Source organism: Cherax quadricarinatus, chromosome 36 (assembly GCF_038502225.1).
Source record: "Cherax quadricarinatus isolate ZL_2023a chromosome 36, ASM3850222v1, whole genome shotgun sequence".
In the NCBI taxonomy this organism is placed as follows: Eukaryota; Metazoa; Arthropoda; class Malacostraca; order Decapoda; family Parastacidae; genus Cherax; species Cherax quadricarinatus.
Genome location: NC_091327.1, coordinates 19779867 through 19804866, shown reverse-complemented (window position 1 = coordinate 19804866; position 25000 = coordinate 19779867). Strand labels below are relative to the sequence as shown.

Genomic DNA, 25000 nt, shown 5'->3' with positions numbered 1-25000 from the left:
TGTTGAGTATGTTTACGGCCAGATGCCAGACGCCTTGAATCGTTACTTGTGCTTGAAATATAATATATATATATATATATATATATATATATATATATATATATATATATATATATATATATATATATATATATATATATATATATATATATATATATATATATATATATATATATATATATATATATATATATATATATATATATATATATATATATATATATATATATATATACATATATGTATATATATATATATATATATATATATATATATATATATATATATATATATATATATATATATATATATATACATACATATACATATATATACTATGGGGGAGGAGGTCACATACCTTTATATGTATATTTTCATACGTAGAGTAACGCAGAAAAATATTACCATTTTCTCAAAAGAAATCACAATGAACAACTCTGAATAATTTGCCAATAACTGAATTATCACCAGTTGCCTTCTAGAATGAAAATTTTATTTTTTTGGTTAAGGTTTAGGGCAATTTGTTTATATAAAGGTTCTACAAACCAGTTATTTATAGAACACAGTATAACAAATAAAGTAGAGGACAGAAAAATTACCAACTGGATAATGAGAACCTTAAAAAAACAAAGGGAAATAGCGTCAGTGGGAATGTTGTTGTCCAGATCACTTGTGTTCTTGCGTCTACAATGTTGTTCTGTGCTCACAACTCAGTTTAAGGCACGAGTGATATTAGAGCTGAGAAAATTTTAGTTTTTCAAAGCTAGTTTATTGGCCGGATAGAGCAAATATAACATTTAAACCACTTGGAACATGTCAAAGCACTTGGAGTGTACTGTCTGGAGAAACAGTTGATGATAGTTACTTTAGGACCTGGTCTTAAATCTGCACTCTGCAATAACAATATACTGTAGTAAGAGTTATGAGTGGAAGTGTAATATACACAGAGTGAATAGCAGGGACTCCATGGACACGATATGAGAGCACTGTGTCAACATCCGTTAGTCTAGATTATTCAACTTTCAACTGCCAGATATCAGATATATTGCTGGACAAAAATATAGAGGTCTTCAAGAGGAGACTGAACTACTTCCTCACCCAAGAGCCAGATCAGTTAGACTCTGGTGGAAATGGGAGCCAGCGTGCCGCTAACAGCAGAAGTCTGGTTGAACAGGCAAGCAACAGGGAAGCCTGACCTCAGGTCGGGCTGCGAGGGTTGACAATCCGTCGAGACTGATAATATCACAGGCGTGAGATTCAGGTATTGTGAGTAGGTGAGATGTGGAGGGAGGCGGCATTAGTAAGTGTGTGTGGAGAGTGCCTTATAGACTGCATGTGGAGAGAGTGTGAGCAGAGTGCGTGTGGAGACTGTGTAAATGCGTTGGAGTGCTTTCCCTCTTTTCACAGTCTCCTCCACCCTGGCTAACTTCCACCAAACTGAGTTACGTTCGTGTTTCCGACACGTAAATTGTCTTAAAAGCCCAGCTGTGGCAGTATATCCTGGGTCCACCCGTTGTTCCTCCTGGGTCCACCCATTGTTCCATCCTGGGTCCACCCGTTGTTCCATCCTGGCTCCACCCATTGTTCCATCCTGGGTCCACCCGTTGTTCCATCCTGAGTCCACCTGTTGTTCCATCCTGGGTCCACCCATTGTTCCATCCTGGGTCCACCGGTTGTTCCATCCTGGGTCCACCCGTTGTTCCATCCTGGGTCCACCCGTTGTTCCATCCTGGGTCCACCCGTTGTTCCATCCTGCGTCCACCCATTGTTTCATCCTGGGTCCACCCATTGTTCCATCCTGGGTCCACCCGTTGTTCCATCCTGCGTCCACCCATTGTTTCATCCTGGGTCCACCCATTGTTCCATCCTGGGTCCACCCGTTGTTCCATCCTGGGTCCACCCGTTGTTCCATCCTGGGTCCACCCGTTGTTCCATCCTGGGTCCACCCGTTGTTCCATCCTGGGTCCACCCGTTGTTCCATCCTGGGTCCACCCGTTGTTCCACCCTGGGTCCACCTGTTGTTCCATCCTGGGTCCGCCCGTTGTTCCATCCTGGGTCCACCCGTTGTTCCATCCTGGGTCCACCCGTTGTTCCATCCTGGGTCCACCCGTTGTTCCATCCTGGGTCCACCCATTGTTCCATCCTGGGTCCACCCGTTGTTCCATCCTGGGTCCACCCATTGTTCCATCCTGGGTCCACCCGTTGTTCCATCCTGGGTCCACCCGTTGTTCCATCCTGGGTCCACCCGTTGTTCCATCCTGGGTCCACCCATTGTTCCATCCTGGGTCCACCCATTGTTCCATCCTGGGTCCACCCATTGTTCCATCCTGGGTCCACCCATTGTTCCATCCTATCCCAGTTCAACTCTCTGTTCTACTTTAGCTCAACGGGTAGAGCGCACTCTGTAAATTTAAAACAATAATCTACCCTTGATCCACCTCCTAATTTCATCCTTAGTCTGTCCTTCCTCTATCTATGGAATACTCTTTATTCTATTTTATTCACCCTTTGTTATTTGTCCTCCCTTTATTCACACATTGTTGATCTTTAGTATATTATTAATCTTCCATTAGTTCTCCCTTAATCTGTTATTAGTGCTTCCTTTGTCTGTGTAATCCCATGTTTTGTCCTTGGTTCTCTTCAGTGTATGTCCATGTTCCATTCTTGTTCCAGCCTTGGTTCACCTAATGGTTCATTCTTGTTCCAGCCTTGGTTCACCTAGCGGTTCATTCTTGTTCTAGCACTGGTCCACCTAATGGTTCATTCTTGTTAAAGCCTTGGTTCATCCAAGTTCTGCTCTTTTTAAATCATTATTCCATCTATTACCCATTATTATTCATTCTTGGGTCCACAAATGGCCCTCGCTTGTTGGACCCTTTGCAAATCCATGGTCCACTCTTGGACCATAATTGGCCTAATCTTAGTGTAGCTGTGACTTCATTCTATTTACATCTTTGCTTAGATTTATATGTTCCTAATCTAGGATAAAGAGACTAAGGAGAAGAACATGAACTAAAAGTGGAGATAAATAAGAAATGAGAGAAATAGGTGAAGAAAGAGAAGAAGACGTACGAGAATTACAGAGAGACATAGATGTCTGACGAGGGGAGAAGGCGACACTGGATAAGAATTTAGGAGAAGAGTGAGGCAGGGAAGAACAAGGGGAAAGATTAGTAAGAATGAAGCGAGTCAGTTTCCTGAATGTTAACACTGGTGTTGTGGAGAGAAGAATATCGAGAAGGAAGTCATACGTCAACAAGACATGAAAGAAGGCAGGTAGGAAGGAAGGTAGGGAGGAAGGTAGGAAGGCAGGTAGGAAGGAAGGTAGGAAGGCAGGTAGGAAGGAAGGCAGGAAGGCAGGTACGAAGGAAGGAAGGAAGCTGGGAAGGCAGATAGGAAGGAAGGAAGGAAGCTAGGGAGGCAGATAGAAGGGAAAGAAGGAAGGCAGGTAGGAAGGAAGGTAGGAAGGCAGGTAGGAAGGCAGGTAGGAAGGTAGGAAGGCAGGTAGGAAGGCAGGTAGGAAGGCAGGTAGGAAGGCAGGTAGGAAGGCAGGTAGGAAGGCAGGTAGGAAGGCAGGTAGGAAGGCAGGTAGGAAGGCAGGTAGGAAGGCAGGTAGGAAGGCAGGTAGGAAGGCAGGTAGGAAGGCAGGTAGGAAGGAAGGTAGGAAGGCAGGTAGGAAGGCAGGTAGGAAGGCAGGTAGGAAGGCAGGTAGGAAGGCAGGTAGGAAGGCAGGTAGGAAGGCAGGTAGGAAGGCAGGTAGGAAGGCAGGTAGGAAGGCAGGTAGGAAGGCAGGTAGGAAGGTAGGTAGGAAGGCAGGTAGGAAGGCAGGTAGGAAAGCAGGTAGGAAAGAGGTAAGTAAAGGAGGAACGGAGACAAGAAAGGGAATGAAGGAGGGAAGAGAGGAAGGTAAGAGAGAGAGAGAGAGAGAGAAAGAGAGAGAGAGAGAGAAAGAGAGAGAGAGAGAGAAGGAAAGACTACGAGAGAGGTAGAAAATGTCAATACTTCCAGCTGGGTTCTCAGTAAGTACAGAATGAATTATTTATGTCAATGACGTCACTAGAATACGTCAACTATGACGTCACTCTAACTGCATTTATTTACCTATGACGTCACAAGAGTCAGCTGCTATTTCTTTAGTCAAATTATGTCGTTTTTATTTTTTTCTAAATATTAATTTTGCAATTCAGCTATTTCAACATTTTTTTTTAATTATAACTAAAAATCCCTACATTTTTTTTTAATCCATTAAATGAGCTCCTTCATTAAGTTATACACATTCATTTATTTGTATACATTTACTTGTATACACATGTATTATACACATATAAATGTATTTGCATGCATTTGTAAATGAAAATAAATACGCATATTCTAGCGTATTTTGGGTGAGCTGCAATAAGCTTAGAGAGCTCTACATTTATGTTAGTAATAATGATAATTATAGTTTTAAATTATACATCTTTAAAGAAGACGCAAATTATAGTAATTGCAGCGATACGATAAATTCCAGCCAAGGCCGAGCCAATTATAGGATGATGTTTGTGAGTTTGTTTTGTGGAATATTTAATTACATAATATGGTACAAAAGATTTAAGAGATACATTGTTGATATAATGGTGGCATATACGGTACATGTTGTTACGTGTGTATCACCGATTATAGGCGAAAATCTCATCCAGCTCCTCAGAGCTGGGGCGTGTGCCCAAAATACAGCAGGCATTACCCCTTTGAACAGCCGCACTGAGCCGCTGGAACAGAAAACTAGCTGCCCTGGGAGCCCTAGTTACCCTGATGAGTCTTTTTCCCAGCTCCTTAAGGAATTAAGATGCATTCTTTCCCCATGAGCCAAGGGTCTCTCAGCCTATGGGAACAAACATATAGTGATGGGCAAGTTCTCCATATTTTCTAGACTTCTGGGACTCCCTGAAGCTGGCAGCTGCCCCTCCTTCCTCCCTGGTGTATTGGAGATAGGTATCAGCCAAGGTAGATGCACATGTGTAATCCCACACCACCTGCTTCCCGTCTGTCCAGGCTTGAAGGGTGATACCATCTGGACGCTTCTGGCTGCCATCAAATCTGCATAGCTGGGGTGGCTCCCTTACTGCTGGGCATCCGGCTGTTGTGAGGCTCCCCTTGATAATGTTATTAACCTCCTCATGTCTTGCAATCTTTCCCTCGGATTTACGGCACACAAGACCATGGTACCCGAATCGGTCTGCTGCTTCACTGCCACAAATACACCTGTGTTCGGCGAGAATAGGGGCGGCAAGTCGAAGGGCAACACCAATGTGGATGGTCTGTGGGTCGAGGCGTGTGCCAAGGCTGGAGTTGGGAACAGCCAACAGAAAGTCCCCTGCATGAGGGGCTCTCACTGCAGGAGTCGGGCTCTATCCTTCCCTGAAACACTCTGAAGCATTGTTAAGGCTATATTTTCCACTATTGGACCATCCCAGTGCGATTGCTTGTAGTTGTTGGGGGAAGCAGGTCTGGTTTCAAAGCCTGTTAGATTATCCCAGATCATGACTCCGTCAATGAACTTTTGGTCCTGGACTCCAATCTTGTCCCTAAGACGTTCAGGGAGAATCGCTGCTACAAGTCCTCTGGATGCAATACATGAGGACAGAAAAGCAGGTAGCGCAATCTGTGATGACTTGCGGACACCAATGCCTCCTAGTCTGACTGGAAGTGTAGCTTGGTTCCACTGCCCGTCTTCTAGAGTAAGGTTAAGTACTTTCGTAAAAATCTGCCTCAGGATACTGTCATAATCGTGCAGTATAGGGTTATCATATGAAGGTGCACATCTTAGGAAATATGTCAACCTGGGCACACTCAAGCACTTTGTGAGAAGGTACAAGGTATCGTAGGTGTCCAGATTGCCTATTCGTTGTTCCATTCTCCTCAACTCTTCCAATTTCTTCCTGATAATTGTGTCAATGGCATTGCTTCCCAGAGGTGCTCCTAGCAAGACACTTTTGTGGGGGCAATGACTGCTGCTCCTGGTAGAGGAGGAAATTTACTACCCTCATCAATTCTACTATCCGCATCAATTCTACTATCTGTATCAATTCAACAACCCTTATCAATTGAACTACCCGCATCAATTCTACTACCCTTATTAATTCCGTCAATTCGTATTGTTCAAAATCACGTCAGAGCCAAATTACACAATGTTGTAATCGTATGTATGCGTGTTTGCGTCATGACAAATTTGCGTCATGACAAATTTGCGTCACACCAAATCATTTAAAAGTAAATTATTAAGGGGAGACTTTGGAAGAGAAGAGAACAATAAACTGTATATTGCCTCATCTTCTTCCTCATCTTGTTCCTCTTGTTCCTATTCTTCTCCTCTTCTTCCCGCTGCTCTTTCTACCTCTCTGGTGATCCTCGATTCTTCTTCTTACCCTCCTTCCGTCTTTTCAAAATTTATAACGAAATTGAAATTTATTAACGACAAAGAAATGGAGTCGAGCCAGAGTACTTCGACACACACACACACACACACACACACACACACACACACACACACATTCACAAACACACACACACACACACACACACACGTACACACGTACACACACACACACACACACACACACACACACACACACACACACACACACACACACACACACACACACACACACACACACACACACACACACACACACGTACACACACACACACACACACACACACACACACACACACACACACACACACACACACACACACACACACACACACACACACACACACACACACACACACAGAGGGGACACAGGGACAAGGGGTCACAACTGGAAGCTGAAGACTCAGACGAGTCACAGGGACGTTAGGAAGCATTTCTTCAGTCATAGAGTTGTCAGCAAGTGGAATAGCCTAGCAAGTGAAGTAGTGGAGGCAGGAACCATACATAGTTTTAAGAAGAGGTATGATACAGCTCAGGAAGCAGAGAGAGAGAGGACCTAGTAGCGATCAGTGAAGAGGCGGGGCCAGGAGCTGAGTCTCGACCCCTGCAACCACAATTAGGTGAGTACAATTAGGTGAGCACACACACACACATTATTCGGCAAGAAGACCGTTTTTATTTGGGCCAAAATCGCAAGTTTTACCTGTTCGTCACGACATATATACACATGGAATGAAATATTATTAGAGACCTTTGTAATTTTTAAGACTGCAAAATCTGAGAGACAAAGTTTGTAGTTCTCATGAGATAGCGACAGTTTTGTAGCGACAGTTTTGTAGCGACAGTTTTGTAGCGACAGTTTTGTAGCGACAGTTTTGTAGCGACAGTTCTGTAGCGACAGTTTTGTAGCGACAGTTTTGTAGCGACAGTTTTGTAGCGACAGTTTTGTAGCGACAGTTTTGTAGCGACAGTTTTGTAGCGACAGTTTTGTAGCGACAGTTCTGTAGCGACAGTTTTGTAGCGACAGTTTTGTAGCGACAGTTTTGTAGCGACAGTTTTGTAGCGACAGTTTTGTAGCGACAGTTTTGTAGCGACAGTTTTGTAGCGACAGTTTTGTAGCGACAGTTCTGTAGCGACAGTTTTGTAGCGACAGTTTTGTAGCGACAGTTTTGTAGCGACAGTTTTGTAGCGACAGTTTTGTAGCGACAGTTTTGTAGCGACAGTTTTGTAGCGACAGTTCTGTAGCGACAGTTTTGTAGCGACAGTTTTGTAGCGACAGTTTTGTAGCGACAGTTTTGTAGCGACAGTTTTGTAGCGACAGTTTTGTAGCGACAGTTCTGTAGCGACAGTTTTGTAGCGACAGTTTTGTAGCGACAGTTTTGTTGCGACAGTTTTGTAGCGACAGTTTTGTAGCGACAGTTTTGTAGTGACAGTTTTGTAGCGACAGTTTTGTAGCGACAGTTTTGTAGTGACAGTTTTGTAGCGACAGTTTTGTAGCGACAGTTTTGTAGCGACAGTTTTGTAGCGACAGTTTTGTAGCGACAGTTTTGTAGCGACAGTTCTGTAGCTATAGTTTTGTAGCGACAGTTCTGTAGCGACAGTTTTGTAGCAACAGTTCTGTAGCGACAGTTTTGTAACACCAGTTCTGTAGCTATAGTTTTGTGGCAACAGTTCTGTAGCGACAGTTTTGTAGCAACAGTTCTGTAGCGACAGTTTTGTAACACCAGTTCTGTAGCTATAGTTTTGTAGCGACAGTTCTGTAGCTATAGTTTTGTAGCGACAGTTCTGTAGCGACAGTTTTGTAACACCAGTTCTGTAGCTATAGTTTTGTGGCAACAGTTCTGTAGCGACAGTTTTGTAGCAACAGTTCTGTAGCGACAGTTTTGTAACACCAGTTCTGTAGCTATAGTTTTGTGGCAACAGTTCTGTAGCGACAGTTTTGTAGCAACAGTTCTGTAGCGACAGTTTTGTAGCGACAGTTCTGTAACGACAGTTTTGTAACACCAGTTCTGTAGCTATAGTTTTGTGGCAACAGTTCTGTAGCGACAGTTTTGTAGCAACAGTTCTTTAGCGACAGTTTTGTAGCGACAGTTCTGTAGCGACAGTTTTGTAACACCAGTTCTGTAGCTATAGTTTTGTGGCAACAGTTCTGTAGCGACAGTTTTGTAGCAACAGTTCTGTAGCGACAGTTTTGTAGCAACAGTTCTGTAGCGGCAGTTTTGTAGCGACAGTTCTGTAGCTATAGTTTTGTAGCGACAGTTCTGTAGCGACAGTTTTGTAGCGACAGTTTTGTAGCGACAGTTCTGTAGCGACACTTTTGTAGCGACAGTTCTGTAGCGACAGTTTTGTAGCACCAGTTCTGTAGCGACACTTTTGTAGCGACAGTTCTGTAGCGACAGTTTTGTAGCACCAGTTCTGAAGCGACAGTTTTGTAGCAACAGTTCTGTAGCGACAGTTTTGTAGCGACAGTTCTGTAGCGACAGTTTTGTAGCAACAGTTCTGTAGCGACAGTTTTGTAGCAACAGTTCCGTAGCGACAGTTCTGTAGCGACAGTTTTGTAGCAACAGTTCTGTAGCGACAGTTTTGTAGCAACAGTTCCGTAGCGACAGTTCTGTAGCGACAGTTTTGTAGCAACAGTTCTGTAGCGACAGTTTTGTAGCGACAGTTTTGTAGCAACAGTTCTGTAGCGACAGTTTTGTAGCGACAGTTTTGTAGCAACAGTTCTGTAGCGACAGTTTTGTAGCGACAGTTTTGTAGCGACAGTTTTGTAGCGACAGTTTTGTAGCGACAGTTCTGAAGCGACAGTTTTGTAGCGACAGTTTTGTAGCGACAGTTTTGTAGCAACAGTTCTGTAGCGACAGTTTTGTAGCGACAGTTTTGTAGCGACAGTTTTGTAGCGACAGTTCTGAAGCGACAGTTTTGTAGCGACAGTTTTGTAGCGACAGTTTTGTAGCAACAGTTCTGTAGCGACAGTTTTGTAGCGACAGTTTTGTAGCAACAGTTCTGTAGCGACAGTTTTGTAGCGACAGTTTTGTAGCGACAGTTTTAGCACAGTTTTGATAGGACAGTTTTATCAAGCAGTTCTTAGGACAGTTTGTGTACTGAAGTTTTGTAGACAGTTTTAGACGTAGACAGTTCAGCACAGTTTTGTAACATTTGAGATTGCTATTTAAGTGTTTGCCTTAGAATTTTCTTATGTAGTTTGTAGAGTTTTGAGGTTTTGTCACATGTGCGATTTAAAGGGTTCTTCTTATTTTTTGTTTGTTCTTTTTGTCCACAACTTATGTATTTGGCCTTAGGTAAAAGGTAGGAGGAAGGAAATGAATGAATGACGGGGGATAGTGAGTGAAGGATAGGGAGAGGGAGGGAGGGAAGAAGGGAGAGAAAGAAGAGGGGGAAAGGAGACGGAGGGGGAGTGAAGGAAATGGACAGGAAGAGGGAGGAAGGGAATGAAGAGAATGAGATGGAAAGGGGGAGACGGATAGGAAATGAAAGCAGATAAGGGAGAATAAAGAAGGAGAAAGAGCATGAATGAGAACGAGTGTGAAGGAAATATTATGATTTCTTTTAAGTGGGATAAAGTGCGCAATGGAAATAGTCTCGTGGTTACTTACAAGCCAAGAGCTGTTACCTCAGGTTATCCATAGTCCAAGAGCTGTTATCCTACTTAGTTCACCACAAAAATGTACTTAGGACACGAACATTGTGATAACGTATCTCTGTGATTTAACAAAGGTCCAGGACCTTTGTTAAGTCACAGCTGGTTTCTGCTGAATTGTTCCAGGTAAGGTATTGTGACTCTTAATTCTTCAATATATTTACTTCAAATTCAAGCTGAGAATTTTTATCCTGTCTCATTTTAGTTACAGGAAAAAAAAACTTTTATCCTACGCGACTGATGACAGGATAAAAACTGTTGTCTTACCTCAGGTCAATTAAAGACTAAGAAAATATATCCTTGAGTTCCTTCACAAGCCGAGAACTGCCATTCTACCTCTGTTCATTTACATTTTTTTTAAGGCTGGCATAGTTAAGTCAGTGGTCACGTGACGCGACTTCAGTTCCGCTTAAATTCTCCCCAGTTACATTGCTCTGTGTCTCTGCTGTGTTGGGGAGAATCCCAGTGGAAGGATAAAGAAAATTCATCATTTTCTTTCTCGTCTGTTTTCAAAATGCTGTTTTTTTTTCTGGGTGGTTTTTGCATGTTTGATGTTACATTACTGAAGTACAATGCGTCTTCTGGCTGTCTGAGATATTGAAACAAGGTAGGGGATTAATATAACTTTCGCAGTGTATGTAGGAGTAAGGAAACAGTCATTTCTCTGAAGTTTCTCTCTCTCTCTCTCTCTCTCTCTCTCTCTCTCTCTCTCTCTCTCTCTCTCTCTCTCTCTCTCTCTCTCTCTCTCTCTCTCTCTCTCTCTCTCTCTCTCTCTCTCTCTCATCACTTACTTTATGCATTACGTACTAATGCAGGAAATTGGCCGACAAAGTAAGGAGGGGAGTGGGCCAGCTACCTCATTTGTAATCCATTAGTGTAGAAGTAAGAGGTGGAAGAGGGACGGAGGGAGGGAGTCAGTGGAGGGAAGGATGGAGGGAGTTGGTGGAGGTAAGGATGGAGGGAGTTAGTGGAGGGAAGGATGGAGGGAGTTAGTGTTTGAGCCCCAGTAGGTTAGTGAAGTAGCGCTTACCTTCCTTAAATTCACACTGGATTTCTGAGAAAAGATGTTCCATCTCTCCAGATGCTCCACCAATTTATTCCTGATTATCTCTTCCAATGCCTTGGACAGTATACATGTCAATGGCACTGGTCTTTAATTCGGTGCGTCTTGTCTGTCTTTCTGCTCGTCTCTAACGACTTATTGTAAATCTGTGCCATAGGCTCACATAGTTCTTCAGCTCCTTCTTTCATAATCCATGGCTACGTGTGTGTACGAGCCCCATCAGTTTTGATTGTCTCCAACATTACAGTTGCTTCACTATTTACTCGTCTGATAAATGAATTCCATTCTTTCTTTGTTGATTATCCCTGTCATCATTAATTATTTAGATATTTCTCTATCGTCTTCTGTTAGTGATCCTCGATCGTTCCTCAGCCTCATGACTTGATCCTCAGCAGTCGTCTTCCTTCTTATAAGTGTATGTACTCACCTATTTGTACTCGTCTAATTGTGGTTACAGGGGTCGAGACTCAGCTCCTGGCCCCGCCTCTTCACTGAACGCTACTAGGTCCTCTCTCTCCTTGCTCCATGAACTTTATCATACCTCGTCTTAAAGCTATGTATGGTTCCTGCCTCCACTACCTCACTTTCCCGACTGTTCCACTTCCTGACAACTCTGTGACTGAAGAAATACTTCCTAACATCCCTTTGGCTCATCTGAGCCTTCAACTTCCAGTTGTGACCCTTTGTTTCTGTGTCCCATCTCTGGAAAATCCTGTCTCTGTCCACCTTATCTATTCCTCGCAATATTTTGTATGTCGTTATCATGTCTCCCCTAACCCTCCTGTCCTCCAGTGTTTGTGTGTGCGTGTGTGTGTGTGTGTGTGTGTGTGTGTGTGTGTGTGTGTGTGTGTGTGTGTGTGTGTATGTGTGTGTGTGTGTGTCTGTGTGTGTGTGTGTGTGTGTGTGTGTGTGTATGTGTGTGTGTGTGTGTGTGTGTGTGTGTGTGTGTGTGTGTGTGTGTGTGTGTGTGTGTGTGTGTGTGTGTGTGTGTGTGTGTGGTGTGTTTAATAACCAATTTGTAATTACCTCTTCGCTGCTACAGGAGCGGAACTCCACTTTACCCTCAATTTACAACTGTAACTCTTGTTATCCCTGTTGAAGGTTCAAAGAAACATGATTTTTTCTACTCTTTCATGCACTTTTATGACCTTCGTAGTTATGTCTCCTCTTTTCCTCCTCTCAGCCAACCTTGGCATCTTCAGTGCTTTCAGTATCTCATCATAATCCTCTTGGATATCTCTTGGATATTTTCATATTTTTTTTCTCTACATGGTTTTTGTAAGGTGTGAGCGCCACACAGTTCCTCCATTGAAACCGCTGCTACAATTGCATTTTATGGGAAAAAATTAAGCTAAATCATATTATTTTATTTCAAGTAGTAAGCCTCAACGCTTTTTTCAGTGATTTATGTGGATGTTTTAGCTAACAACTGAAGAATGTTAGAAAGATCTTCAAACTGCCCAAATGTGTGTTATAAACAGATGTTTGTCAGTGTCTCTATTAATGAATGTAAATTATTTAACAGATTTGCCAGTTGTGACCTATGACATCCTGACAGTTTTATTTACATGCTCTTCCAGTGATATATTTTTGTTAGTAATAATTCCTAGATCTCTCTCTCTCTCTCTCTCTCTCTCTCTCTCTCTCTCTCTCTCTCTCTCTCTCTCTCTCTCTCTCTCTCTATTTCCCTCTCTTTGAAACTATCAACATTTTGTTTGTTCTTCATATTGCTTGAATTTTTTTCCTCTCGTTTCCTTTACATGTCATTTATCGACATTTCATTATCCACTAATTACTCCATTTGCTCAGGGATGAGGGGAGAGGCGAGGAAAGAGGGAGAGACGGGTGAGGGGGAGGTGAGGAAAGAAGAGACAGAGGGGCGAGGGGGGAGACGAGGGGAGAGGTGAGGGTGGGGTGAGAGTAGGGGGGTGAGGCGGCACTGGTGAGAGGAATCAATAGCGCACGGTTTCAACAGGACCCCGTGAACACGTGCTGAGGGGTTGGGGGGGAGGAGGTGGTGGTGGTGGTAGAAGCAGGTGTTTGAGATGACAGGTGAGGGGAAAGATGTTGATTGGGAGGATGAGGGGTGGTAGAAGGGATGGAGGGGAAGGAGTTTAACGTTTCAGTGATATCAGCTGCATATGTGATATATTCTAGCTGACACTACCTGGCTGATAGTGCCTTGCTGACACTATCTGGCTGACACTGCCTTGCTGACACTACCTGGCTGACATTGCCTTGCTGACACTACCTGGATGACACTGCCTTGCTGACACTACCTGGCTGACACTGCCTTGCTGACACTACCTGGCTGATAGTGCCTTGCTGACACTACCTGGCTGACATTGCCTTGCTGATACTACCTGGCTGACACTGCCTTGCTGACACTACCTGGCTGATAGTGCCTTGCTGACACTACCTGGCTGACATTGCCTTGCTGATACTACCTGGCTGACATTGCCTTGCTGACACTACCTGACTGACACTGCCTTGCTGACACTACCTGGCTGACATTGCCTTGCTGATACTACCTGGCTGACATTGCCTTGCTGACACTACCTGGCTGACATTGCCTTGCTGACACTACCTGGCTGACACTGCCTTGCTGACACTACCTGGCTGACATTGCCTTGCTGATACTACCTGGCTGACATTGCCTTGCTGACACTACCTGACTGACATTGCCTTGCTGACACTACCTGGCTGACACTGCCTTGCTGACACTACCTGGCTGACATTACCTTGCTGACACTACCTAGCTGACATCACCTTGCTGATCCTGTGTGTTTATAAATGAGACACTTATGCAACATGTATGCAACTTTATTCTCGAAACGTTTCGCTAACCAGTGGCTTCTTCAGTCCAATACAGAGAAGAGCGGTGGAAGATGAAGGAGAGTTTGAGGTAATCAGTCCCTAATCCTGGAACAGATGTGTTCGATTCATCAGTCACTTTCTCAAGACTGATGTGCTGAATTTATCGGTTCCAGGTTGAGGGACTGATTACTTCATTTTCCTCTTCAGTTTCCACCGTTCTTCTCGGTATTGGACTGAAGAATCCGCTGGCTCGCGAAATGTTTCCAAGAATAAAGATACACAAATATTGTACAAGTGTCTCATTCATAAACCTGTCGGTTTTTCTAAACCGTTTATACGGGTCCTCATAGCAAAACCTGCGTTGTGTCTCCAAGATCTGATTTATGGTTCAACGAACCTGATTTGTGGGCCAGTGCCCTGCTTTATAGCGCCAGGTTCCCAGTATAAATCAGTATTTGTTGATTTATGTTCCATCAGTCGCAAATGCTAATGTCAGACCCCGAAAAAATATCAGTGGAGACTGAGGGGTAATCAGGTTTCATCCGAGGAAAAGAAGGAGTCCAAATATAATGGATGCTCTAAAGGGGCACATTAATAATAATAATAATAATAATAATAATAATAATAATAATAATAATAATAATAATAATAATAATAGTAATAATAATAATAATAATAATAATAATAATAATAATAATAATAATAATAACTATAATAATAACTATAATAATAATAATATTATTATTATTATTATTATTATTATTATTATTATTATTATTATTATTATTTTAGGAATTTTCTAGATCTTAAGCCAAGCAAAAATATTAACAATTATTTATATAATGACCACAGAGTTAAATGATGCAGGTGTGTGTGCGTATGTGTGTGTGTGTGTGTGTGTGTGTGTGTGTGTGTGTGTGTGTGTGTGTGTGTGTGTGTGTGTGTGTGTGTGTGTGTGTGTGTGTGTGTGTGTGAGCTAAACGTTGTTTCAATAAAGCGTGCCTTGAACGTGTGCCTTCAGAGACACACTGTAAACGTTGCTAAATCGACAAATTCTGGAGACCGTGGAAGACGCACGAACAATCTGTTCCGACCAGAACAATATTGTGTAGACCACAAGGCGAAAAATAAGTCTGTCCTCACTTTTGATTTAAATATAGTTTGAGTCGGACATACTGAAGAAAACATAAGTCAGTTTTCCGACTAAGAAAAATGAAAACACTTAACAACTTAACTGCAACTGCTTAATGTAAAATATCACTTAAATACTTAAGTGCTGCTAAATAGATTAAAAATTCACTTAACTGGTACCGGCAAAATGCAGACACTTAACTGCTGCTGAAAAATTAATTCTAACTACTTAGGTGAAACCTATTAATCACTTAACTGCCTATGTGTCACTAATAAAATTAATTAACCAAGTTACTGGCAGTGAAGAATGCAAGAGTAATATTGACACACTAGACTCCGTTGTTCAAACTTTACCAAGACTTGGAGTTTACCATTGAAACACCTGCAAGTTATCACGCTCAGGTAGGCTGTGCTCAGGTAGGCTGTGCTCGGCTAGGCTGTGCTCAGCTAGGCTGTGCTCAGCTAGGCTGTTCTCAGCTAGGCTGTTCTCAGCTAGGCTGTACTCCGCTAGGCTGTGCTTAGCTACGCTGTGCTCAGCTAGGCTGTTCTCAACTAGGCTGTGCTCAGCTAGGCTGTGCTCAGCTGGGCTGTGCTCATCTGGGCTGTGCTCAGCTAGGCTGTACTCAGCTGGGCTCGTCATAGCTCAGTGCAGTGACGAAAGTGTTATATTGAGCGCCAGCTGTGTTTAGTCCAGCTGCTGAACACAGCTGAACACACACACACACACACACACACACACACACCACACACACACACCAGACACACACACACACACACACACACACACTCCACAGGAAAAAAAAACTGGCCGTAAGAAATTTTATCCGTAACTTACGATTAAAAGTAATATCGTTCAATAATAAGTCTGCGGGACCTTCCAGTCACGTTTAATTTATCCCTCACCATCCTTAAATTTTATAATGAATAAGCAACGTTATACACACACACACACACACGCACGTATATATATATATATATATATATATATATATATATATATATATATATATATATATATATATATATATATATATATATATATATATATATATGAGGGGAAAAGGGTGAGTGGTGCACTTAGGAGTCTGTGGAGACAAAGAACTTTGTCCTTGGAGGCAAAGAGGGGAATGTATGAGAGTATAGTTTTACCAACGCTCTTATATGGGTGTGAAGCATGGGTGATGAATGTTGCAGCGAGGAGAAGGCTGGAGGCAGTGGAGATGTCATGTCTGAGGGCATGTGTGGTGTGAATATAATGCAGTGAATTCGTAGTTTGGAAGTTAGGAGGAGGTGCGGGATTACCAAAACTGTTGTCCAGAGGGCTGAGGAAGGGTTGTTGAGGTGGTTCGGACATGTAGAGAGAATGGAGCGAAACAATGACTTCAAGAGTGTATCAGTCTGTAGTGGAAGGAAGGCGGGGTAGGGGTCGGCCTAGGAAAGGTTGGAGGGAGGGGGTAAAGGAGGTTTTGTGTGCGAGGGGCTTGGACTTCCAGCAGACATGCGTGAGCGTGTTTGATAGGAGTGAATGGAGACAAATGGTTTTTAATACTTGAAGTGCTGTTGGAGTGTGAGCAAAGTAACATTTATGAAGGGGTTCAGGGAAACCGGCAGGCCGGACTTGAGTCCTGGAGATGGGAAGTACAGTGCCTGCACTCTGAAGGAGGGGTGTTAATGTTGCAGTTTAAAAACTGTAGTGTAAAGCACCCTTCTGGCAAGACAGTGATGGAGTGAATGTTGGTGAAAGTTTTTCTTTTTCGGGCCACCCTGCCTTGGTGGGAATCGGCCAGTGTGATAATAATAATAATAATAATAATAATAATAATAATAATAAAAATAATAATATATATATATATATATATATATATATATATATATATATATATATATATATATATATATATATATATATATATATATATATATATACATGTATAGGGGGTGGTAGGAGAAGAAAATATTCAAACAGCTCCGGGGAGAACCTGGAGTTTTCCCTGAGGTACGTTTATTGTCTTCTCTGAGGATGAGGGTCCCCAGTAAAGTTACAGAGGTGGCACCTCCCTATATAAATTATATATATATATATATATATATATATATATATATATATATATATATATATATATATATATATATATATATATGAAAATACCAATGAACATAGCCAATAAAACCTGAGCACTTTCATATGCTTAAATATATATGTTCATATATTCATATCCTCTTCCTTCAAAGATGTGTATAAGCACATGAAAGCGCTCGGGTTTCATTTCTTATTTTCCTGTGGCATTTTTTCATATTTTCAATCACTCGTTTCTATACACCAACTTGACTTAATCCTCTAACCTTCAAAAAGTTCTTTTAACTTCCTTTAGTCCTACTCTACCCCCTTTAAGTTGTTGCTAAGACCACTAACTCTTGATCTCCTCCTCCCCGGCAGACATGGCGGGCGTTACTCGTACTCGGCCCTGGAGGACGAGGGCGCCGGAGAGCGGCTGGAGATGGAGAGGAAGGCGGCCAGAGGAGCAAGTAGAGACACCACCGCCCTTGCTGCCCGGAGTTATCTCAGAGGTCACCAGCGTTACTCCCTCCTCGAACACCTGCGTGATATTGGTGAGAGTGTGTGTGTGTGTGTGTGTGTGTGTGTGTGTGTGTGTGTGTGTGTGTGTGTGTGTGTGTGTGTGTGTGTGTGTGTGTGTGTGTGTGCGTGTGTGTGTGCATGCGAGTGTGTAGGTAAGCGCGCGTGTGCCTATTTGTGTTTCAGGGACTTAATGTCTACTCCTTGTCCTGCCTCTTAACTCTCGTATGGTTCAGTCCCTCCAAACCGAGTGGGTCCTATCATATCCATTCCTTAGGCTGTGTATGGAGCCTGCCTACTACAGCTTCCTCTAGGTCATTCCACTTCCTGACCACCCAGAGGCTGAAAAAAAAAAAATTCCTGACCTCTAAGTGATTCGGGTGTTCCCTAAACTGTACCTCGTATACCCCTTTCCCTCCACTCAAAGAGTTTATTTCTGTGTATCCTATCACGTCCCTTGAGTATATGGTGTGTTGATATAACACCTCCTCTAGTCCTAACCTCTAAAATCATCAGATTCGGTTTCTAAAGTTTCTCGTCGCAGTTCGTGTCCCTTCGCTCTAGAACTAGTCTCGCTGCCAACCTCTGCATTTCTCCAGTTCCTTGTCAAGTTTTATCAGATGTGAGTTCTATGATGGTGCTGCGCACTCCAAGATAAGTCTGACATTTTGTCGCATATAAGGTCATGAATGACTCTTTGTTAAGTTTATGTTCTCAAGTCGCGCATTTTGCGAATAAACATTCATAGAGGATGCAGCATTAAATTGTCAGAATTCGTGTCACAGTGGGAGATAAAGATTCTGAGACAAATAGAATCGGGAGAATGGTAAAGAGAGAGAGAGACAGAGAGAGAGAGAGAGAGAGAGAGAGAGAGAGAGAGAGAGAGAGAGAGACAGACAGACAGACAGACAGACAGAAAAACAGAGACAGAGACAGAGAGGAGTACATGGAAAAGACAGCAGAATACTTTAGAGTCCACACCGAGGCTATATGCTAAGAAGAACTATCTACTTCTGTTAAGACTGACAGAGACAGACATAGACAAACATTCTAACTTGCTGAAACTTAGAAAGAGAAACTAAATAACTGAAACCCATTCAGCGAACCCGCTACTGCCAATCAAACACTGGAAAACTGGAACACCACAAGCATAAATTACCTCCTGTCTCCACTAGCGGGTACTCCCACCCTTATCACACATGTACATTGTTTCTTCCTCAGGTTCGCGGATCGACAAGAACTGGTTCATGATCCGGGACGCCTCGGTGAAGACAGACCGTCTCATGACGCTTCAGCCTTTCGACGAGCAGTGCCCCTTTCCCGTCACCCAGGGCACACGTGAGGCCCTCGTCGAGCTCTTCCAGGTCAGTTCACTGCCCGTTAGCTGTGTCTGTGAGGTCAGAAGTTATTAGTCACCCAGTTATTAGTAACCCAGATCATTCCACTAAGAAGAGGTACGATAAAGGTCTTGGAGCAGGAAGAGAGACCTAATAGCGATCAGCGAAGAGGCGGGGACAGGAGCTGTGACTCGACCTCTGCAATTACAAATAGGTGAGTACCCATTAATTGTCCCTCCCAGCTTCTTGTGATACGTAACTCACATGCGCAAGACCTAGGCATGTTCATTGTCAACTGCGCAGCAAACTTTTCCAACGAACGTAGGCGAATATAACTGTTTATTGGGAATAAAGATAACCCAAGTGTTGCATATCTATTTTATTTGCCATTTTATTGGTTTTCTAAACCACAAATAAAATAACACCAATGTCTTTTGCTGAGCGAGAATCTACGCCAATAGAAAGACCCTTAGTAATGAAGTCTTTCACCAAGTAAACGAGTCTTAAGATTTTTAGCCTTTGTAAGAGACTTTGCATTCAAGTCTTGATAAGACTCTGCATAAAGCGAAAAGAACCCCAATGCTTAAATATCTCGAGACTTACATACATGTATTCCTTTGGTCATTCATATAACTACCAGTATGAAGTACCAACAAGTTGCTGAACGAAATACAAATGCCGCACTTGGGTAGTTTTATTACAAAGTGCCGGAAATGTGTTTCATGCATCAACTCAAGAATAAAGATTCCCAAGTGTTGCAGATTTGTTATCCTCTGGTGCTTGAGAGAGAGTTTCACATCTGTTTTTCATGACATAGTTATTCTTGATCAATGGTGCTCACACAGGTCTTTACACCTGTTTACTTACATAATTACAACTGTAGTCACACAGCTGTATCCGTTTGTTTTCACCTAATTACACCTGTTCAATCGCATAATTACACCTGATTACTCGTACAGTTTCACATATTCGCTCAAGCAATTACATCCGGTAACTCGCTCAATTACACCCCTTCAATAAAATAAATATACCTGTTCACTCACTTAATTACACCTATCTCGCCATAATTGCACATGTTCCTCGCTTAATTACCCTTATTATTCACTTAAACAACCACACTTGTTTACCCACATATCTACTACACCTTTAACTCATATGGGACAACTCGGACACCTTTAAACGGACTTAAATCCCTTATCATTTTTTCTTTTGTTTATCGTACAATGTCATCCAAATTTTTTTCTTTTCTTAGATTCCGAGTATATTTTTTTCGTTTATCGTTCCGTTTCAACCAAATTTTTTGGCTAGATTCGGAGTATATGAAAAAAAAATCCTAGAAATAAAGTCTCCCAAGTGTCAACTCCAGTCAAAATTTACAGTCTGTTAATTACCCTCATCAGCATGGCATTTTCCAGGAGGTAAAAAGGAGTGTCGGTGGAACCAAAGTGGAGTGTTTGTCTCTCATTAGAGAGGCGACTCACTCACGGTAAAGTGCGTTTGTTAGTCCAGAGGCTCTAGTTCTCAGCGTCTTGCCTCCTCTCTTGTGTAATAACATATGTGCTTAGTGTTGCGCGGGATAATTTGTGCTTGTAGGTTACCACTTGCTTCCTTTGTATCTCTGTTTTATTATTCTTTGTGTTGGCTTTCTCCTTTTTCCTTCTTTGATTTACGTTAGTTCTCTCTCTCTCTCTCTCTCTCTCTCTCTCTCTCTCTCTCTCTCTCTCTCTCTCTCTCTCTCTCTCTCTCTCTCTCTCTCTCTCTCTCTCTCTCTCTCTCTCTCTCACGCTAAGGTAATTTTATTAATTTCCGTACTTTGATGAGGTACCTCCAACGAGAGTCTGAGAATTATTTTTCCTGTTATCCGTTTCTCCCTGTCTCCGCCAGATGTTGCATCACTGCAGCAGGCCTACTGGCCCATGCTAGGCGGAGCCAATTCACACCCACCTACACCCAGTCCAGTACCTTTCCAACCTATTTTTTTAAAAACTTTTATGACAATGCTTTCATGTACGGTGATTTTAACCAAAAATGAATGAAATAGGACGACAAGTAAGGTAAAAATAATCGTGGTTTATTTCCCCTTATAGTTATCTTGCTTCCTTGGTGTTTCTAGGGAGTATGTTCCACTCATCCATAACAATGTTGACAAATCAGGGATAAGTGTCTCCTTGTCTCCCTCAGGCGCTGCACCATCCCTACATCTACCCGGTGTTGGACGTGGACTTCGCCAACATCTCGTCTTGCACCTACGTTATTACTGTGATTCCCCACAACAACAAGGGTACTCTCAAGGACCTCATATACAGAGTGAGTATTTTGATGTTTGACTACTGGAGGAAATAATAGCTAAAACTGAGTATACTACAAAGTCTAATCAAACAATAGAGCGGAAAAGTAATGTGAAGGACCTGGGAGTGGTAATGTCTGAGAATCCCATCTACAGGGATCACAATAATGCTACTATCACATCTACGAGGTAACTGATAGGATGAATAATGAGAACATTCAAGACATGAAATGCCAAGCCAGTGATGATCATTTTAAATCACTTGTTTTCTCTAGGCTGGAACACTGCTGTACATTAACATCTCCAGTCAAGGCAGGTGAAATCGCAGATCTAGAGAATGTACAGAGAACTTTTACTGCACATGTCAGTTCCAGCAAGCACCTTAACTACTGGGAACGCTTGGAAGCACTTGACTGGTACTCACTGGAGCGCAAGCGAGAGAGATACATCATAATCTACACCTGGAAGCTCCTGGAGTAACTGGTCCTTAATTTGCACACAGAAATCACTCCCTACGAAAGCAAAAGACTTGGCAGGTGATGCAACATAGGCCCAGTGAAAAGCAGGGGCGCCATTAGTACACTAAGAGAAAATACAGTAGGTGTCCGGGGCCCAAGACTGTTCAACAGCCTCCCTCCAGCCATAAGAAGAATTTCCAATAGATCCCTGGTTGTCTTCAAAAGGGAGCTGGACAGATACCTAAAGTCAGTGCCGGATCAGCCGGGCTGTGGTTCGTACGTTGGACTACGTGCGGCCAGCGGTAACAGCCTCGTTGAACAGGCCCTGATCCACCAGGAGTCCTGGTCATGGATCGGGCCGCGGGGGCGTTGATCCTCGGAATAACCTACATGTAGACTTCAAGTAGGTTGACCTGTTGAAGGGTCTGGGAGTCATTGTTTCCCAGGACCAGTCCCACTTTCTTGTTGTTAGCCAGATTATTCAGCCTATTATGTGTTAGTAGCACACAGTCCACCGTAAGCTCCATAGCCTGGGTGATCAGGGACCATCAGGAGGAACCGGTCAAGTTTCCCCTTTAAAGAGAGTTATGGATCTGTTGGTTATAATTTTCCCCTTGTGGATACGATAGTCAGATATGCACAACTAACTCATAAATTGTAATTGAAAACTGGACGACGTTTTGGTTCCTCTTCGACCATTCATCGACTCACGACTTGATAATATACCAGGGCGAACTGAAAAGTTCAATTTTCCTTACCAGTTTTCGGGTTAGCTGCGATAAAGTGTTTCCTTGTCGTATTTCATCACAAAGGAAGGGCTGCACACATAAAGTAATGAAATACATCAGCCCGAGATGGGAGACTTCAGTAGTACGATAGGGATTACGTCAAGCATTGCAGTATGGATTAAGTACCTACTGAAGCTTCGAAGGTTTCCGTCCGGCAGTGCTGGAATTACCTTTACTTAGATTGTCATACCCACACTGAGTACCTTCTGCCAAACATGTTTACACACATACATCCAATCCATCCATCCCAGGCCTGTATAATATTTACCTACAATGCGTTTTCAGAGTCACTGGCAAGACGACTGGAGTGAGAAATACCAGCAGAGGTCAGCAGGTCTGCCAGTGGGGCAGGTTCAGCGGCTTGGACGGCAGGTGTTGGAGGCACTGCTCTTCCTCCAGGACCGAGGCTTCCCTCCCTGTGGACACCTTCACTCCGGCAATGTGGTCCTCCAGAACGGCGTCGCCAGGTACGTTTCTCAGGAGGATCGTCCTTTCCTCAGGAGTGTTTCTCTGTAACGCAGTGGGCGGTGCCGTCATATATACTGCTACAAAAGAATTTCCCGAGTGGTGGAAAAAATTGGAATTTCTCCCTGCCTTGCTTACGGTGTCAGTAATCCTTGTGGTCGGTAGGATAATATTTGTCAATTTGGTCAAAAAATGAAATATATTTACGAATTGTTAAGAGAGAGAGGGAAAGAGAGAGAGAGAGAGAGAGAGAGAGAGAGAGAGAGAGAGAGAGAGAGAGAGAGAGAGAGAGAGATTTAAAATACATATAGGCAGACCGACACCTGTTCCATATGCTTCTGAAATTTGAATCTAATTATCTCCGTCTTTACAATTATTCATTCCTATGAGTCTCTCTCTCGCCGTTTGCCTTTTTATATTTTAGCCACGCAGGAAGATAATACACGACAGTTCTTAATCTAGGTAGAAGTAGATAGTTATTCTCAGCTGACAGCCTTGATACAGATTTCCAAACACTCTTCTATCTACATTTCCCATACACTACCTCTCTCCTTTTCTCCAGCTAACGACCCCTCTTGCTCCATGTCTTCCTCAGTAACTTGTACTTGTCTTCTTCAACAGACTCTCAGGCGTGGAGAACACACTCCTGGGACTCACCTCCAGGATTTACCCCATTATCAAGAGACGTCTCAGGGACAATAGGGACGCTATCGACTCCGTCTGCTTCGGTAAGTCTACCACCACTAGAATCTTCCCTCGCCTCTGCTTTCTATACACCTGATATCGACATACAGGCGAGTACGAATAGGGAGCGCGTGTGTTCTCGTGCTCAGCAAACGGAGGATGAAGCCTCCACCACGTCTTGCGCTGAATGACCCATATGGGCTTAGCTCGTAACATGAATTAAACGAACAAAATATGCCTCTGATGAGGCTACCAAAATTGTGTTAAAGATAATATGGCCAAAACAAAGTTACTGTAACTGTCATTTTTTTCTAGGAACGAAGAAAACGAGGTCGCAGATCAAGTTTCTGTTGGAACAACGTTTCCTTGTTTAGAGTTTTCATAAACGACTCGATAAAGCTCTATACAGACCGTAACGTTTTCTCAACGAAACCTTGCTCTGCAACCTGGTTGTTTCCTCGTACATGGGAAAAGTAGATACTTCCATTAACTTTGTTGAGACTGTGTGATGTTTATCAAGAATCTGCTAGCTTTATAAGGCGTATGTTAGGTGTTGGGGTCAATGATGATGTGTCATGAAGTGTGGCAGCATTGATCTGGGCAGTATTTATAGCTCGAAATACCGAGCATATCCCCATTCTACCACGGCAGGTGGTAATGTGATAGAAAGCACTTATTCACGGAGGTACTACTATCCTGTCAAATGAATGTGAAATAGAATTCTGTTAAAAGATTTTCACTCTTGCAGGACTGCTAGTATTTTTGTGGTGTTATGAGCCCGTAAAATGACAGGAAAATCTTGTAGGCTTCTACTTACATTCAGTATTCATATACATTTAGTATATTATGTACTCCAACCCGAGGAGGCCTGATCCGGGGAACATAATCCCCGGAACAGTTACCAGACACAGATAACTTTCTTTTATACCTCTCTACACATACAAGTCTTCCCACAATCCTCTTCACACACCGCTCTTCACATACTCTCTCACGCTTTCTTTCGTTATCTGCTTCTTTTCGTCTTAACTCCCCCCTTCTGTGTCCCTAACTTTCCTCTACTGTCCCTCCACTCTCACACTCTTTCTCTTGATCTAAGGAACTGTAGTTATCCTCTTCTTAGATTTAACTTGATTATCTCATATTTCCAAATAATAATAATAATAATAATAATAATAATAATAATAATAATAATAATAATAATAATAAGAAGAAGAAGAAGAAGAAGAAGAAGAAGAAGAAGAAGAAGAAGAAGAAGAATTGAATGGATTCTCTCGTACCTTACATGGAACTTAATTACCTCCCATTCTCCAACAGCTTCATGTTAT

At 42.7% G+C, this 25000-nt stretch overlaps 1 protein-coding gene across 6 annotated transcripts in view; it reads left to right on the top strand.

Moving 5' to 3' along the window:
• Positions 1-25000, top strand: part of Slob (Slowpoke binding protein) — a 347967-nt gene that overhangs the window by 304533 nt on the left and 18434 nt on the right. For all 6 annotated transcript variants that reach the window (XM_053780233.2, XM_053780234.2, XM_053780238.2 and 3 more), the window contains exons 2-6: positions 17519-17691; positions 18878-19020; positions 21175-21300; positions 22812-22993; positions 23613-23719. In XM_053780233.2, coding sequence (XP_053636208.1) covers positions 17519-17691; positions 18878-19020; positions 21175-21300; positions 22812-22993; positions 23613-23719 — 731 coding nt within the window. The remainder of the gene's footprint in view (positions 1-17518; positions 17692-18877; positions 19021-21174; positions 21301-22811; positions 22994-23612; positions 23720-25000) is intronic.